This window comes from Papaver somniferum, unplaced genomic scaffold, assembly GCF_003573695.1.
Source record: "Papaver somniferum cultivar HN1 unplaced genomic scaffold, ASM357369v1 unplaced-scaffold_117, whole genome shotgun sequence".
NCBI lineage: Eukaryota > Viridiplantae > Streptophyta > Magnoliopsida > Ranunculales > Papaveraceae > Papaver > Papaver somniferum.
In genome coordinates this window covers 4720121-4739162 of record NW_020620714.1, presented here as the reverse complement: position 1 = coordinate 4739162, position 19042 = coordinate 4720121, and the positions used below count along the sequence as shown (strand labels likewise).

The 19042-nt window shown below is 36.7% G+C and overlaps 1 protein-coding gene and 1 pseudogene across 1 annotated transcript; both read left to right on the top strand.

Annotated features, from left to right (window-relative positions):
* The first annotated feature begins 884 nt into the window (after positions 1 to 884).
* On the top strand, positions 885 to 7575 carry LOC113329668 (annotated as a pseudogene).
* Positions 7576 to 9082: 1507 nt separating this feature from the next.
* LOC113329583 (heat shock 70 kDa protein 18-like) lies at positions 9083 to 19023 on the top strand. Its single transcript, XM_026576441.1, has 4 exons — positions 9083 to 9299; positions 9858 to 10839; positions 17007 to 17212; positions 17771 to 19023. The coding sequence occupies exons 1-4, from the start codon at positions 9083 to 9085 to the stop codon at positions 19021 to 19023; spliced, it is 2658 nt and encodes an 885-aa protein (XP_026432226.1).
* Positions 19024 to 19042: the final 19 nt, after the last annotated feature.

Genomic DNA, 19042 nt, shown 5'->3' with positions numbered 1-19042 from the left:
GGTCTATATGAGAACGAATGATTGTACATGAGCGAGTATATCGCATAGAGATTCCGAAAATAAAGAATTTCTTAGCTGTCATCCACTATGTAAGATCTTATATAAAGAGGAGAGGTTATCACTTGTGAGGGAGTTCTTTTAGTGAGTGTTAGATAAGAAATCAAGAGAGAGAAAATAAATCTAGGAGCAATTAGGTTTGTTGTAATACTTGTATCCATCTTGTAAATCGATTTAAATCTTGATAAATCAATGGAGAGTTTAATGATGATTACCTAATATTGGTTATAGTTACAGTGGAATGTGGTTGTGAGGAAACTTACAACTACAGAGGGACACCACCCTCTGGCCCCGCTAGGTACAGTATGGTGCTAAATCATAGTGAAACAAAGACAGAAACCAAATTAATAGAAGAACATGAGACCTGAAGACTGAAATCAATGAGCACATAACACCAAGGGGTGCAAAGACTAAAGATAAAACCTTGAAACTTTAACTGACAGGCCCCAGGTAGGCCTTTCATTGCTTTGGTGCAATGTACTTGTTTAATGAAATTGTTATCATAAAAAGGATTAGCTTGACTGGTAGCCGCAAAGGCTGAGGAAAACATTTTCCCAAAACAACATTTATGACCAAATGCATGAAACTACGTTTTTGTTTATACATTGAGATACAAACCATCGCAATAAAATCGTACAACTCATTTTCCACTAGCGTTGGAAGTTTTTTTCAGTATTTATTTTCATTTTTATATTGACTTTTACCCGAGGAACCCAACAGTTGCAAAAGAACCTCAACCTCTCTATATAAGCAATTGAAGATCTTACAAACTCATTGCAATTTCAATCAGATTTTATTTATTTTTGTCTCATTTACGTGTTATTAGAATGGCTAAAAGAATAGGAGAAGGATCTGCAATAGGGATTGATTTAGGGACGACATATTCATGCGTTGCAGTATGGCAACATGATCATGTTGAGATTATTACTAATGATCAGGGGAATCGTACTACTCCATCTTATGTTGCCTTTACTGATACAGAACGTATGATCGGTGATGCTGCTAAGAATCAAGTCGCTATCAATCCTATCAACACCGTTTTCGGTAAGCTTTTTTGATATGTTTACATCAATCTAGATATCAACATTATTTATGATGCTTGGTCATTAACTTATTGTAGATCACTAGTTTGGCATCTTATAATTATGATTTTGATGAATGCGTAACTTTATAATTAGTATAGTGATATCTTCAGTTCTTTGGTATCTTATAATTATGATTTTGATGAATGCATAATTTTATAATTAGTATAGTGATATCTTCAGTTCCATATGTTTGTATCAAAAGGCACGAGGTATAGATTACTTGTATTTGGCTTACGAGTGCAGCAAATCCAAGTCTACGTACCATGTAACCTCCTCAATTATTGTTATTTGTCTAGTAAGAACATTAAAATATCCATCTCTATATTGTGGGTAGACTGTTCAGCCTTGGTGGTTATTTATGCGTTCTCTGTCTAATTTCCTAGTAAATCGGTTTTGTGATTTAACGGACTTGATTAACCGGATACTATTATGAATTGTTTCATGGGACTTATGATTTTCTAATTAGTTGATTGCTCATCCGATTAATTGTTTTCTGAATCTATTTTCTGTCATATAGATGCAAAACGTTTGATTGGAAGGAAAATCAGCGATAGCTTTGTTCAGAATGATATCAAATTATGGCCCTTCAAAGTCATTGCTGGCGTAAATGACAAACCCATGATCCAAGTCAAGTACAAGGGAAAGGATATACAGTTTTCAGCTGAGGAGATCTCATCAATGGTTCTTATTAAGATGAGAGAAACTGCTGAAGCTTATCTTGGATCAACTGTTAAGAATGCGGTTATTACTGTCCCTGCTTACTTCAATGATTCACAGCGTCATGCTACTAGGGATGCTGGCACAGTTGCTGGGCTAAAAGTAATGCGTATCATTAGTGAGCCAACCGCAGCTGCTATTGCGTATGGCCTTGATAAGAAGGAAACAATTGATGGCGCAGAGAATGTTCTTATCTTTGATCTTGGTGGTGGCACTTTTGATGTTTCACTACTCACCATTAGCAAGGGTAAGTTTGAAGTCCTGGCTACAGCTGGAGATACTCATCTTGGAGGGGAGGATATTGATAACAGGATGCTTAATCACTTTGTTCAAGAGTTCAAGCAGAAGCACAACAAGGACATAAGTGGAAACCCAAGGGCTCTTAGAAGGCTGAGAACGGTATGTGAGAGGGCAAAGAGGACCTTGTCATCTACTACTCGGACGACCATTGCGCTAGATTCTTTGTGCGAAGGAGTTGATTTTGATATGTCTATTACTCGTGCCAAATTCGAAGATTTGAACTTGGATTTGTTCGTCAAATGCATGGAACCTATTGAGAAGTGTTTGACAGATGCTAAAATGAACAAGAGCGATGTTAATGAAGTTGTCCTTGTTGGCGGGTCCACCAGGATTCCTAAGGTTCAGTCTCTAGTGCAGGATTTCTTTGATGGGAAGGAACTCTGCAAGAGCATCAACCCTGATGAGGCTGTTGCATATGGTGCTGCAGTGCAAGCTGCTATGTTGAATGGTGAGGGTAATGAGAAGGTGCATGATTTAGTGTTGTTGGATGTCACTCCACTTTCTCTTGGAGTTTCGATACGTGTAGATGTTATGGATGTGGTTATTCCAAGGAATACAACCATTCCATTTAAAAAGGAAAAGGGCTATACTACCCTCTACGACAATCAATGTAGTGTGTCGTTTCCGGTGTATGAGGGTGAAAGAGCTATAGCCTTCGAGAATAATTTGTTGGGTGAGTTTGTGTTGGAAGGAATTCCTCCACAACCTCGCGAGGTTCCCCAGTTGACAGTTGTCTTTGATATGGATGCCAATGGTATACTGAATGTGGTTGCCGAGGACAAGAACTCAGGGAATAAAAACATGATCACAATTACAAATAACAAGGATAGGCTGTCGAAGGCTGAGATTGAGAGGTTAGTTTTAGAAGCTGAAAAATACAGGTTAGACGATGAAGAACACAGGAAGAAGGTGGAGTCAAGGATCTCGCTTGAGAATTACACATACGATATGAAGAACATGATCAATAAAATCGGAGTGAAGCTAACATCGGATGAAAAGAGGAAGATCGAGGATGCAGTCAACAATGCCATGAAGTGGTTGAATAGAAATGAACTAGCAGACGTAAACGATACCAACAACCAGATGAAGGAGTTGGAAAATGTTTTCAACCCTATCATAGCTAAGATGTGCCACTAAAGTGGTGCTGGTCCTTCATTAGAAGCTAGCAATTCTGCATGCCCAAAATTGAGGAAGATGAATAGAGTGAAAATTCTTGTCTACTTTTGGTTCAACTACATAGTACTTGTTTTAGCAATCTTGAAGTATTATCCTTTCTTCTGGTGGCATTTTCTATTTCAATATAGAATATACCTCTGATTTCATTACAGCTGTTTGTCAGCTTAGGCTGTATCGAAAAAAATTCTTATGAGCAAAGGTATTATGCAGAATTTTAATTTAAACGGTTTTATCAGTTTCCAGGGGTTTCCAATTTTTTTTGTCAAGTGTATGGTGTGTGGAAACATTTTAGGCAGAACTTTTCTTGAATTGTGAACTAAGTAAATTTTGGATGAACCACCGCTAAATAGATTAAGATACTTGGTAGCGAGCCATTTGGAGAACCACCGATAAATTTTGGATGAACTAAGTAAATTTTGGATGAACCACCGATAAAGCATTAATTGTTGACAAGCATTATTCAAATGAACGAAACAGATTAGTTTACAAAATATCATCTTCAGTTTAGGTTGGTTTAAATATCTTACTTCTACTTGGTAGCGAGCCATTTGGAGACACATGTCAACAAAACAAAAGAACTATTCTTAAGTTCCTTAGTTCTTTGAAAAGAGGGGGTAGGAGTGAGATATCGCACACGTTAGTAAGTATGCGAAGTGAAGACTATATAACTTAAACGAGGGAGATCGTACACAGAAAGGTTGAGATGACGTAATGGATGATATCACCAAAGTCATGAGTAAAATGTAAATATCTGTGCGAAGTATGGTCTATATGAGAACGAATGATTGTACATGAGCGAGTATATCGCATAGAGATTCCGAAAATAAAGAATTTCTTAGCTGTCATCCACTATGTAAGATCTTATATAAAGAGGAGAGGTTATCACTTGTGAGGGAGTTCTTTTAGTGAGTGTTAGATAAGAAATCAAGAGAGAGAAAATAAATCTAGGAGCAATTAGGTTTGTTGTAATACTTGTATCCATCTTGTAAATCGATTTAAATCTTGATAAATCAATGGAGAGTTTAATGATGATTACCTAATATTGGTTATAGTTACAGTGGAATGTGGTTGTGAGGAAACTTACAACTACAGAGGGACACCACCCTCTGGCCCCGCTAGGTACAGTATGGTGCTAAATCATAGTGAAACAAAGACAGAAACCAAATTAATAGAAGAACATGAGACCTGAAGACTGAAATCAATGAGCACATAACACCAAGGGGTGCAAAGACTAAAGATAAAACCTTGAAACTTTAACTGACAGGCCCCAGGTAGGCCTTTCATTGCTTTGGTGCAATGTACTTGTTTAATGAAATTGTTATCATAAAAAGGATTAGCTTGACTGGTAGCCGCAAAGGCTGAGGAAAACATTTTCCCAAAACAACATTTATGACCAAATGCATGAAACTACGTTTTTGTTTATACATTGAGATACAAACCATCGCAATAAAATCGTACAACTCATTTTCCACTAGCGTTGGAAGTTTTTTTCAGTATTTATTTTCATTTTTATATTGACTTTTACCCGAGGAACCCAACAGTTGCAAAAGAACCTCAACCTCTCTATATAAGCAATTGAAGATCTTACAAACTCATTGCAATTTCAATCAGATTTTATTTATTTTTGTCTCATTTACGTGTTATTAGAATGGCTAAAAGAATAGGAGAAGGATCTGCAATAGGGATTGATTTAGGGACGACATATTCATGCGTTGCAGTATGGCAACATGATCATGTTGAGATTATTACTAATGATCAGGGGAATCGTACTACTCCATCTTATGTTGCCTTTACTGATACAGAACGTATGATCGGTGATGCTGCTAAGAATCAAGTCGCTATCAATCCTATCAACACCGTTTTCGGTAAGCTTTTTTGATATGTTTACATCAATCTAGATATCAACATTATTTATGATGCTTGGTCATTAACTTATTGTAGATCACTAGTTTGGCATCTTATAATTATGATTTTGATGAATGCGTAACTTTATAATTAGTATAGTGATATCTTCAGTTCTTTGGTATCTTATAATTATGATTTTGATGAATGCATAATTTTATAATTAGTATAGTGATATCTTCAGTTCCATATGTTTGTATCAAAAGGCACGAGGTATAGATTACTTGTATTTGGCTTACGAGTGCAGCAAATCCAAGTCTACGTACCATGTAACCTCCTCAATTATTGTTATTTGTCTAGTAAGAACATTAAAATATCCATCTCTATATTGTGGGTAGACTGTTCAGCCTTGGTGGTTATTTATGCGTTCTCTGTCTAATTTCCTAGTAAATCGGTTTTGTGATTTAACGGACTTGATTAACCGGATACTATTATGAATTGTTTCATGGGACTTATGATTTTCTAATTAGTTGATTGCTCATCCGATTAATTGTTTTCTGAATCTATTTTCTGTCATATAGATGCAAAACGTTTGATTGGAAGGAAAATCAGCGATAGCTTTGTTCAGAATGATATCAAATTATGGCCCTTCAAAGTCATTGCTGGCGTAAATGACAAACCCATGATCCAAGTCAAGTACAAGGGAAAGGATATACAGTTTTCAGCTGAGGAGATCTCATCAATGGTTCTTATTAAGATGAGAGAAACTGCTGAAGCTTATCTTGGATCAACTGTTAAGAATGCGGTTATTACTGTCCCTGCTTACTTCAATGATTCACAGCGTCATGCTACTAGGGATGCTGGCACAGTTGCTGGGCTAAAAGTAATGCGTATCATTAGTGAGCCAACCGCAGCTGCTATTGCGTATGGCCTTGATAAGAAGGAAACAATTGATGGCGCAGAGAATGTTCTTATCTTTGATCTTGGTGGTGGCACTTTTGATGTTTCACTACTCACCATTAGCAAGGGTAAGTTTGAAGTCCTGGCTACAGCTGGAGATACTCATCTTGGAGGGGAGGATATTGATAACAGGATGCTTAATCACTTTGTTCAAGAGTTCAAGCAGAAGCACAACAAGGACATAAGTGGAAACCCAAGGGCTCTTAGAAGGCTGAGAACGGTATGTGAGAGGGCAAAGAGGACCTTGTCATCTACTACTCGGACGACCATTGCGCTAGATTCTTTGTGCGAAGGAGTTGATTTTGATATGTCTATTACTCGTGCCAAATTCGAAGATTTGAACTTGGATTTGTTCGTCAAATGCATGGAACCTATTGAGAAGTGTTTGACAGATGCTAAAATGAACAAGAGCGATGTTAATGAAGTTGTCCTTGTTGGCGGGTCCACCAGGATTCCTAAGGTTCAGTCTCTAGTGCAGGATTTCTTTGATGGGAAGGAACTCTGCAAGAGCATCAACCCTGATGAGGCTGTTGCATATGGTGCTGCAGTGCAAGCTGCTATGTTGAATGGTGAGGGTAATGAGAAGGTGCATGATTTAGTGTTGTTGGATGTCACTCCACTTTCTCTTGGAGTTTCGATACGTGTAGATGTTATGGATGTGGTTATTCCAAGGAATACAACCATTCCATTTAAAAAGGAAAAGGGCTATACTACCCTCTACGACAATCAATGTAGTGTGTCGTTTCCGGTGTATGAGGGTGAAAGAGCTATAGCCTTCGAGAATAATTTGTTGGGTGAGTTTGTGTTGGAAGGAATTCCTCCACAACCTCGCGAGGTTCCCCAGTTGACAGTTGTCTTTGATATGGATGCCAATGGTATACTGAATGTGGTTGCCGAGGACAAGAACTCAGGGAATAAAAACATGATCACAATTACAAATAACAAGGATAGGCTGTCGAAGGCTGAGATTGAGAGGTTAGTTTTAGAAGCTGAAAAATACAGGTTAGACGATGAAGAACACAGGAAGAAGGTGGAGTCAAGGATCTCGCTTGAGAATTACACATACGATATGAAGAACATGATCAATAAAATCGGAGTGAAGCTAACATCCGATGAAAAGAGGAAGATCGAGGATGCAGTCAACAATGCCATGAAGTGGTTGAATAGAAATGAACTAGCAGACGTAAACGATACCAACAACCAGATGAAGGAGTTGGAAAATGTTTTCAACCCTATCATAGCTAAGATGTGCCACTAAAGTGGTGCTGGTCCTTCATTAGAAGCTAGCAATTCTGCATGCCCAAAATTGAGGAAGATGAATAGAGTGAAAATTCTTGTCTACTTTTGGTTCAACTACATAGTACTTGTTTTAGCAATCTTGAAGTATTATCCTTTCTTCTGGTGGCATTTTCTATTTCAATATAGAATATACCTCTGATTTCATTACAGCTGTTTGTCAGCTTAGGCTGTATCGAAAAAAATTCTTATGAGCAAAGGTATTATGCAGAATTTTAATTTAAACGGTTTTATCAGTTTCCAGGGGTTTCCAATTTTTTTTGTCAAGTGTATGGTGTGTGGAAACATTTTAGGCAGAACTTTTCTTGAATTGTGAACTAAGTAAATTTTGGATGAACCACCGCTAAATAGATTAAGATACTTGGTAGCGAGCCATTTGGAGAACCACCGATAAATTTTGGATGAACTAAGTAAATTTTGGATGAACCACCGATAAAGCATTAATTGTTGACAAGCATTATTCAAATGAACGAAACAGATTAGTTTACAAAATATCATCTTCAGTTTAGGTTGGTTTAAATATCTTACTTCTACTTGGTAGCGAGCCATTTGGAGACACATGTCAACAAAACAAAAGAACTATTCTTAAGTTCCTTAGTTCTTTGAAAAGAGGGGGTAGGAGTGAGATATCGCACGCGTTAGTAAGTATGCGAAGTGAAGACTATATAACTTAAACGAGGGAGATCGTACACAGAAAGGTTGAGATGACGTAATGGATGATATCACCAAAGTCATGAGTAAAATGTAAATATCTGTGCGAAGTATGGTCTATATGAGAACGAATGATTGTACATGAGCGAGTATATCGCATAGAGATTCCGAAAATAAAGAATTTCTTAGCTGTCATCCACTATGTAAGATCTTATATAAAGAGGAGAGGTTATCACTTGTGAGGGAGTTCTTTTAGTGAGTGTTAGATAAGAAATCAAGAGAGAGAAAATAAATCTAGGAGCAATTAGGTTTGTTGTAATACTTGTATCCATCTTGTAAATCGATTTAAATCTTGATAAATCAATGGAGAGTTTAATGATGATTACCTAATATTGGTTATAGTTACAGTGGAATGTGGTTGTGAGGAAACTTACAACTACAGAGGGACACCACCCTCTGGCCCCGCTAGGTACAGTATGGTGCTAAATCATAGTGAAACAAAGACAGAAACCAAATTAATAGAAGAACATGAGACCTGAAGACTGAAATCAATGAGCACATAACACCAAGGGGTGCAAAGACTAAAGATAAAACCTTGAAACTTTAACTGACAGGCCCCAGGTAGGCCTTTCATTGCTTTGGTGCAATGTACTTGTTTAATGAAATTGTTATCATAAAAAGGATTAGCTTGACTGGTAGCCGCAAAGGCTGAGGAAAACATTTTCCCAAAACAACATTTATGACCAAATGCATGAAACTACGTTTTTGTTTATACATTGAGATACAAACCATCGCAATAAAATCGTACAACTCATTTTCCACTAGCGTTGGAAGTTTTTTTCAGTATTTATTTTCATTTTTATATTGACTTTTACCCGAGGAACCCAACAGTTGCAAAAGAACCTCAACCTCTCTATATAAGCAATTGAAGATCTTACAAACTCATTGCAATTTCAATCAGATTTTATTTATTTTTGTCTCATTTACGTGTTATTAGAATGGCTAAAAGAATAGGAGAAGGATCTGCAATAGGGATTGATTTAGGGACGACATATTCATGCGTTGCAGTATGGCAACATGATCATGTTGAGATTATTACTAATGATCAGGGGAATCGTACTACTCCATCTTATGTTGCCTTTACTGATACAGAACGTATGATCGGTGATGCTGCTAAGAATCAAGTCGCTATCAATCCTATCAACACCGTTTTCGGTAAGCTTTTTTGATATGTTTACATCAATCTAGATATCAACATTATTTATGATGCTTGGTCATTAACTTATTGTAGATCACTAGTTTGGCATCTTATAATTATGATTTTGATGAATGCGTAACTTTATAATTAGTATAGTGATATCTTCAGTTCTTTGGTATCTTATAATTATGATTTTGATGAATGCATAATTTTATAATTAGTATAGTGATATCTTCAGTTCCATATGTTTGTATCAAAAGGCACGAGGTATAGATTACTTGTATTTGGCTTACGAGTGCAGCAAATCCAAGTCTACGTACCATGTAACCTCCTCAATTATTGTTATTTGTCTAGTAAGAACATTAAAATATCCATCTCTATATTGTGGGTAGACTGTTCAGCCTTGGTGGTTATTTATGCGTTCTCTGTCTAATTTCCTAGTAAATCGGTTTTGTGATTTAACGGACTTGATTAACCGGATACTATTATGAATTGTTTCATGGGACTTATGATTTTCTAATTAGTTGATTGCTCATCCGATTAATTGTTTTCTGAATCTATTTTCTGTCATATAGATGCAAAACGTTTGATTGGAAGGAAAATCAGCGATAGCTTTGTTCAGAATGATATCAAATTATGGCCCTTCAAAGTCATTGCTGGCGTAAATGACAAACCCATGATCCAAGTCAAGTACAAGGGAAAGGATATACAGTTTTCAGCTGAGGAGATCTCATCAATGGTTCTTATTAAGATGAGAGAAACTGCTGAAGCTTATCTTGGATCAACTGTTAAGAATGCGGTTATTACTGTCCCTGCATACTTCAATGATTCACAGCGTCATGCTACTAGGGATGCTGGCACAGTTGCTGGGCTAAAAGTAATGCGTATCATTAGTGAGCCAACCGCAGCTGCTATTGCGTATGGCCTTGATAAGAAGGAAACAATTGATGGCGCAGAGAATGTTCTTATCTTTGATCTTGGTGGTGGCACTTTTGATGTTTCACCACTCACCATTAGCAAGGGTAAGTTTGAAGTCCTGGCTACAGCTGGAGATACTCATCTTGGAGGGGAGGATATTGATAACAGGATGCTTAATCACTTTGTGCAAGAGTTCAAGCAGAAGCACAACAAGGACATAAGTGGAAACCCAAGGGCTCTTAGAAGGCTGAGAACGGTATGTGAGAGGGCAAAGAGGACCTTGTCATCTACTACTCGGACGACCATTGCGCTAGATTCTTTGTGCGAAGGAGTTGATTTTGATATGTCTATTACTCGTGCCAAATTCGAAGATTTGAACTTGGATTTGTTCGTCAAATGCATGGAACCTATTGAGAAGTGTTTGACAGATGCTAAAATGAACAAGAGCGATGTTAATGAAGTTGTCCTTGTTGGCGGGTCCACCAGGATTCCTAAGGTTCAGTCTCTAGTGCAGGATTTCTTTGATGGGAAGGAACTCTGCAAGAGCATCAACCCTGATGAGGCTGTTGCATATGGTGCTGCAGTGCAAGCTGCTATGTTGAATGGTGAGGGTAATGAGAAGGTGCATGATTTAGTGTTGTTGGATGTCACTCCACTTTCTCTTGGAGTTTCGATATGTATAGATGTTATGGATGTGGTTATCCCAAGGAATACAACCATTCCATTTAAAAAGGAAAAGGGATATACTACCCTCTACGACAATCAATGTAGTGTGTCGTTTCCGGTGTATGAGGGTGAAAGAGCTATAGCCTTCGAGAATAATTTGTTGGGTGAGTTTGTGTTGGAAGGAATTCCTCCACAACCTCGTGAGGTTCCCCAGTTGACAGTTGTCTTTGATATGGATGCCAATGGTATACTGAATGTGGTTGCCGAGGACAAGAACTCAGGGAATAAAAACATGATCACAATTACAAATAACAAGGATAGGCTGTCGAAGGCTGAGATTGAGAGGTTAGTTTTAGAAGCTGAAAAATACAGGTTAGACGATGAAGAACACAGGAAGAAGGTGGAGTCAAGGATCTCGCTTGAGAATTACACATACGATATGAAGAACATGATCAATAAAATCGGAGTGAAGCTAACATCGGATGAAAAGAGGAAGATCGAGGATGCAGTCAACAATGCCATGAAGTGGTTGAATAGAAATGAACTAGCAGACGTAAACGATACCAACAACCAGATGAAGGAGTTGGAAAATGTTTTCAACCCTATCATAGCTAAGATGTGCCACTAAAGTGGTGCTGGTCCTTCATTAGAAGCTAGCAATTCTGCATGCCCAAAATTGAGGAAGATGAATAGAGTGAAAATTCTTGTCTACTTTTGGTTCAACTACATAGTACTTGTTTTAGCAATCTTGAAGTATTATCCTTTCTTCTGGTGGCATTTTCTATTTCAATATAGAATATACCTCTGATTTCATTACAGCTGTTTGTCAGCTTAGGCTGTATCGAAAAAAATTCTTATGAGCAAAGGTATTATGCAGAATTTTAATTTAAATGGTTTTATCAGTTTCCAGGGGTTTCCAATTTTTTTTGTCAAGTGTATGGTGTGTGGAAACATTTTAGGCAGAACTTTTCTTGAATTGTGAACTAAGTAAATTTTGGATGAACCACCGCTAAAGCATTAATTGTTGACAAGCATTATTCAAATGAACGAAACAGATTAGTATACAAAATGGAAAATTTCTTGGTTGGTCCTAGGCCCATACAGTTATTTATAGTAGGGTCCAATCGGATTTTTTTTATCCGGAGATCCAAAATTAATTAAAACATGGAAATGTCCATAATGCCCATTACTACCAAACGTATGTGTCTACACTGCTTACAAATTTGAGTACATATCTGGTACACTACTTAAAAATTCGAGTACATATTTGCTATACTGCTTACAAATTTGAGTGCATATCTGTCTGAGTACATATCTGTCGTACTGCTTATAAATACGATTATATATCTGAATGCTTACAAATTCGAGTACATATTTGCTGCACTGCTTCCAGGTAGAGTACAAATCTGTAAGAATCAATGATAAATAAATTAGAAAACATATTACATCACATACATTGTAGGATCATACAAATTAAATAAATTAATCAATGATCAAAGTTGTTCCACATCTTCCAGTGTATACGCCCTGGAGAGCACAAGGAAAGGGAGATAACACTGAACAGTACAAGTAATATGACAAACATCAAAATTAATATTACCTAATGATGGTTCAATTTTATTTTGGTATTCCATATATGCACTACCAAAATCATAAGAATTAACCGACTAGAATGTATGTATAGAACAGATTCAAAAAGCAATTTTTCAACATTCAATATATGTACTGTTAATTCACTATATAAACACAACTCCATGACAAAAAGTAACAGAATCAAGAGAGTCTTATTTCACTTTACTGCCTGCAATAGTCATGAGTACAATTAAGATACAGAACTTGCAACAAATTTTGGAGCATAAGCTGGGAAATCTACCTCCTTCGCAACTTCTTCAGATGCAAACTCAACATGGGAAACTCTCCTTAAAAGTAGTTTGATACTTGTCGCGAGAGAAATGAACATCAGCGATATCCCCAACATTTTCAAAGAAAATGATCCTATGGCAGAAACAAAAAAATAGTGTTAAGACAGTGGAATGTGGTAAAGGTCAGAAAGGGTAAGGTTAATCAGCATATATACCCGCACATCAGATTTCATATTGTGAAATGGCAGGTTCTTAAGACAAAGTGTTTTTGATGCTCCAGTGCCTCTTGCTTGACGGCAAAGTCCAACTTGACTGCCCGATAATTCTACCCCACTTAGCCTTTCTGCCTGCAGCAGTAAATTAATTGCGAGTACAATCTATACCGAACTTTCAACTAATTCTGGAGCATAAGTTGGGAAGTTTACCTTCTCTGCAGCTTCTTCATTGCAAACTCAATAAGGCCAGGCCAGCCGAACTTTTCATCTTATCGTAAAAGAAACGCACATCAACAATTTTCACAACCTGTTTAAAGAACTTGATCCAACAACAACAATAACAAAAGCGTGTTAAGAAGATGAAATGTAACAAATGTCAGAAAGAATAAGGTACAACAATCGCATATGTATATACTCACACATCAGATCTAACAGTGTAAAATGGTATGTCCTTCATGAGAAGTGTTTTCGATGCTCCGGGGTCTTCCAGTCGAGGGATAAATTTAATACGGGGACCCAACAAGTATTCACGAAGATTTACTGCCTGCAACAATAAATTAATCATGAGTGCAATTTAAGATATACATAACATTTGACTAATTCTAGAGCATAAGCCGGGAAGTATACCTTCTTTGCAGCTTCTTCAGTTGCAAACTTTATATGGCCACCCATTACACTCTGGACTTGCCATCCTTACCGTAGTAATAATAAAGACACCCATCAACAATATCCCCGACCTATTTCAAGAAGTTAATCCCGCAACAACAACAAAACAGTGTTGAGACGAGAAAGGCCAGAAAGAGACGTAAGCAATTATACTGACACATATGAGATTTACCGGTGGAAAATGACAGGAATAAGTGTTTTGATGCTCTGGTGCTTTTCAAAATGACACAATTACAAAATGTATCTATGACAGTGAAATCACAAGTTAGTGCACACCAACCAAAATGTATCCACTGATTTTGTTCATAGTAATCACCACCTACAATTCCTCCTCTATCTCATCTGTATCTTCAGTTTACATCAGCAACCCAACCTTCTATGTTCCTCCAAATCCATTTGCAGCACACCTTCTATCAAACACACATCACAACCAATTTGTAACTTCATCAAGACCACCACCAATGTCACAAGCTTGCAAATCTGAACCAACAACAACTCATGTTCCTATCATTCAAAATCTGTCATTTCTTGCAATAAGTTCTGAACTGCAACTCCAGATCATCTCCATATCCAATTCCAATATTGAATCAAACGTAACAAAGAGCATCTATTTCAGTATTTCATATACTTACTGAATCAAACATAACAAGGAGCACTTCCTATCAGTATGTGATATATGTACTGAAGATTCATGAACTACAAATCAACAGTATGACAACAACAGGTGACATATCTATGAAAAATAAGAGAATCGAAAGACATATTATAGTATTTCACATAAGTACTGAAGGGTAAGACTAAAAAAGGAGCAAAAACACAACAAATAGCACTTCCTATCAGTATTATACATACATACTCATGGATCGAACCAAAAAAATTGGAAAAACTTCAAATAAAACAAAATTAGAAGAGTTTTGTATCAGTACGCCATATATGTACTGTCAATTCATACACGAAAAACAACTGTAACAAACCTAAAAACCATAAAAGCGTCAATCAAAACGATTTGATTATCAGAATACAATCAAAAAAACAAATGAAAAGAAGAAAAACCGAACAAAATAATCAAACAAGATGATTAGAAAGCATACCTGGAAACAGAAAAAAAATATTCTCCTCGTAAATCATAATGATGCACCATCTTGTTCTTCTTCATTCAAAATAAGCTAGGTTTCTGTCAATAGAGGATATACGTACTGTTGTTTCATACAAAAACACAAATCTAAAAACAACAAAATGGAACTAGTATGATCAAATCTAATAACGAAATGAACCAAAAACGTGATTATTCATCTAGATCTAGTAAATAATCAAGAAATCAAACATGGAGATCAAAATCTTAATCAAACACCACAACGATTAGACCAAAAAAAACAGTTTGTATCAGTATGCCACATATGTACTGTTGATTCATGAACTAAAAAATAATTGTATGTAAAGAATCTATCAAAATAACATAATCGAGAGAGTCTTATTTCAGTATCGAAGATATGTACTTATGAATCAAAGAACAACAAGTGATAAAACTAAGAAAAAAAACAAAATCAAAAGCAATTTGTATCAGTATGCAACATATGTACTGTTGGATAATACCCCTGAAACAACAAACAAGCACGTTTTTGATAAAATAAAAAAGCGAAAACAACAAGATAATCAAATCGAAAGTTCAAATATGTTAAAAACATCATAATCTAACCAAAAAATTGAATAATTACGATCAAGATTCATCAAAAACAAACCAAAACAAAAATAAACGCAAAAAACAAACAAAAAAGGAAACAAGAAAGTGAAAACGAAATCAAAACAATCCGATCTTCACAGATTCAGTTGAAAAAAACAAACAACAGCAGCAGAAAAAAGATATTACGTAACATACCTGTAAATCTTCAAAGAGATCTTCAGAAAAACTCTAGCTCATAATCCAAAAGCATAAGCAAATTTTGAGCAGAAGCACAAAGAGAGGAGGAGAGCGGATCTCGGATTTGGAAAAAATGGTGATTTTTTTTTAAAAAAATATATATGTACTATCAGGTAATGGGTAGTTTGGGTATTTTTAAAGTGGATTATGACATCCCCCACGTGTACCGGACCAGGGGATAAAAAATTTGGTCCAATTTCCTCTTTTTTTTGTTTTTATTATGGACCTCTAATTACTAGGCTTTAGTGGGTGGACCTGCCATTAACTAAGACTACCATAATAGTACCTATTGGTAATTTCTACGTACATAATATCATCTTCAGTTTAGGTTGGTTTAAATATCTTACTTCTACTGGGTAGCGAGCCATTTGGAGACACATGACAACAAAACAAAAGAACTATTCTTAAGTTCCTTAGTTCTTTGAAAAGAGGGGGTAGGAGTGAGATATCGCACACGTTAGTAAGTATGCGAAGTGAAGACTATATAACTTAAACGAGGGAGATCGTACACAGAAAGGTTGAGATGACGTAATGGATGATATCACCAAAGTCATGAGTAAAATGTAAATATCTGTGCGAAGTATGGTCTATATGAGAACGAATGATTGTACAAGAGCGAGTAGATCGCATAGAGATTCCGAAAATAAAGGATTTCTTAGCTGTCATCCACTATGTAAGATCTTATATAAAGAGGAGAGGTTATCACTTGTGAGGGAGTTCTTTTAGTGAGTGTTAGATAAGAAATCAGGAGAGAGAAAATAAATCTAGGAGCAATTAAGATTGTTGTAATACTTGTATCCATCTTGTAAATCGATTTAAGTCTTGATAAATCAATGGAAAGTTTAATGATGATTACCTAATATTGGTTATAGTTACAGTGGAATATGGTTGTGAGGAAACTTGCAACTACAGAGGGACACCACCCTCTGGCCCCGCTAGGTACAGTATGGTGCTAAATCATAGTGAAACAAAGACAGAAACCAAATTAATAGAAGAACATGAGACCTGAAGACTGAAATCAATGAGCACATAACACCAAGGGGTGCAAAGACTAAAGATAAAACCTTGAAACTTTAACTGACAGGCCCCAGGTAGGCCTTTCATTGCTTTGGTGCAATGTACTTGTTTAATGAAATTGTTATCATAAAAAGGATTAGCTTGACTGGTAGCCGCAAAGGCTGAGGAAAACATTTTCCCAAAACAACATTTATGACCAAATGCATGAAACTACGTTTTTGTTTATACATTGAGATACAAACCATCGCAATAAAATCGTACAACTCATTTTCCACTAGCGTTGGAAGTTTTTTTCAGTATTTATTTTCATTTTTATATTGACTTTTACCCGAGGAACCCAACAGTTGCAAAAGAACCTCAACCTCTCTATATAAGCAATTGAAGATCTTACAAACTCATTGCAATTTCAATCAGATTTTATTTATTTTTGTCTCATTTACGTGTTATTAGAATGGCTAAAAGAATAGGAGAAGGATCTGCAATAGGGATTGATTTAGGGACGACATATTCATGCGTTGCAGTATGGCAACATGATCATGTTGAGATTATTACTAATGATCAGGGGAATCGTACTACTCCATCTTATGTTGCCTTTACTGATACAGAACGTATGATCGGTGATGCTGCTAAGAATCAAGTCGCTATCAATCCTATCAACACCGTTTTCGGTAAGCTTTTTTGATATGTTTACATCAATCTAGATATCAACATTATTTATGATGCTTGGTCATTAACTTATTGTAGATCACTAGTTTGGCATCTTATAATTATGATTTTGATGAATGCGTAACTTTATAATTAGTATAGTGATATCTTCAGTTCTTTGGTATCTTATAATTATGATTTTGATGAATGCATAATTTTATAATTAGTATAGTGATATCTTCAGTTCCATATGTTTGTATCAAAAGGCACGAGGTATAGATTACTTGTATTTGGCTTACGAGTGCAGCAAATCCAAGTCTACGTACCATGTAACCTCCTCAATTATTGTTATTTGTCTAGTAAGAACATTAAAATATCCATCTCTATATTGTGGGTAGACTGTTCAGCCTTGGTGGTTATTTATGCGTTCTCTGTCTAATTTCCTAGTAAATCGGTTTTGTGATTTAACGGACTTGATTAACCGGATACTATTATGAATTGTTTCATGGGACTTATGATTTTCTAATTAGTTGATTGCTCATCCGATTAATTGTTTTCTGAATCTATTTTCTGTCATATAGATGCAAAACGTTTGATTGGAAGGAAAATCAGCGATAGCTTTGTTCAGAATGATATCAAATTATGGCCCTTCAAAGTCATTGCTGGCGTAAATGACAAACCCATGATCCAAGTCAAGTACAAGGGAAAGGATATACAGTTTTCAGCTGAGGAGATCTCATCAATGGTTCTTATTAAGATGAGAGAAACTGCTGAAGCTTATCTTGGATCAACTGTTAAGAATGCGGTTATTACTGTCCCTGCTTACTTCAATGATTCACAGCGTCATGCTACTAGGGATGCTGGCACAGTTGCTGGGCTAAAAGTAATGCGTATCATTAGTGAGCCAACCGCAGCTGCTATTGCGTATGGCCTTGATAAGAAGGAAACAATTGATGGCGCAGAGAATGTTCTTATCTTTGATCTTGGTGGTGGCACTTTTGATGTTTCACTACTCACCATTAGCAAGGGTAAGTTTGAAGTCCTGGCTACAGCTGGAGATACTCATCTTGGAGGGGAGGATATTGATAACAGGATGCTTAATCACTTTGTGCAAGAGTTCAAGCAGAAGCACAACAAGGACATAAGTGGAAACCCAAGGGCTCTTAGAAGGCTGAGAACGGTATGTGAGAGGGCAAAGAGGACCTTGTCATCTACTACTCGGACGACCATTGCGCTAGATTCTTTGTGCGAAGGAGTTGATTTTGATATGTCTATTACTCGTGCCAAATTCGAAGATTTGAACTTGGATTTGTTCGTCAAATGCATGGAACCTATTGAGAAGTGTTTGACAGATGCTAAAATGAACAAGAGCGATGTTAATGAAGTTGTCCTTGTTGGCGGGTCCACCAGGATTCCTAAGGTTCAGTCTCTATTGCAGGATTTCTTTGATGGGAAGGAACTCTGCAAGAGCATCAACCCTGATGAGGCTGTTGCATATGGTGCTGCAGTGCAAGCTGCTATGTTGAATGGTGAGGGTAATGAGAAGGTGCATGATTTAGTGTTGTTGGATGTCACTCCACTTTCTCTTGGTATTGGGTGTTATGGAGATGTTATGCAAGTATTGATCCCAAGGAACAGCAGCATCCCAAACAAGATGCGAAAGGGATTCACTACCATCTATGACGACCAAACTGATGTGTCGATTGTGGTGTTCGAGGGTGAGAGAACCAGAAGCTACGAAAATAATCGTTTAGGTGAATTCATGTTGTCGGGGATTACTCCAGCACCTCGTGGTGTTACCAAGATAACAGTATGCTTTGAGATTGATGCATGAACGTATTTGCTGAAGAAAA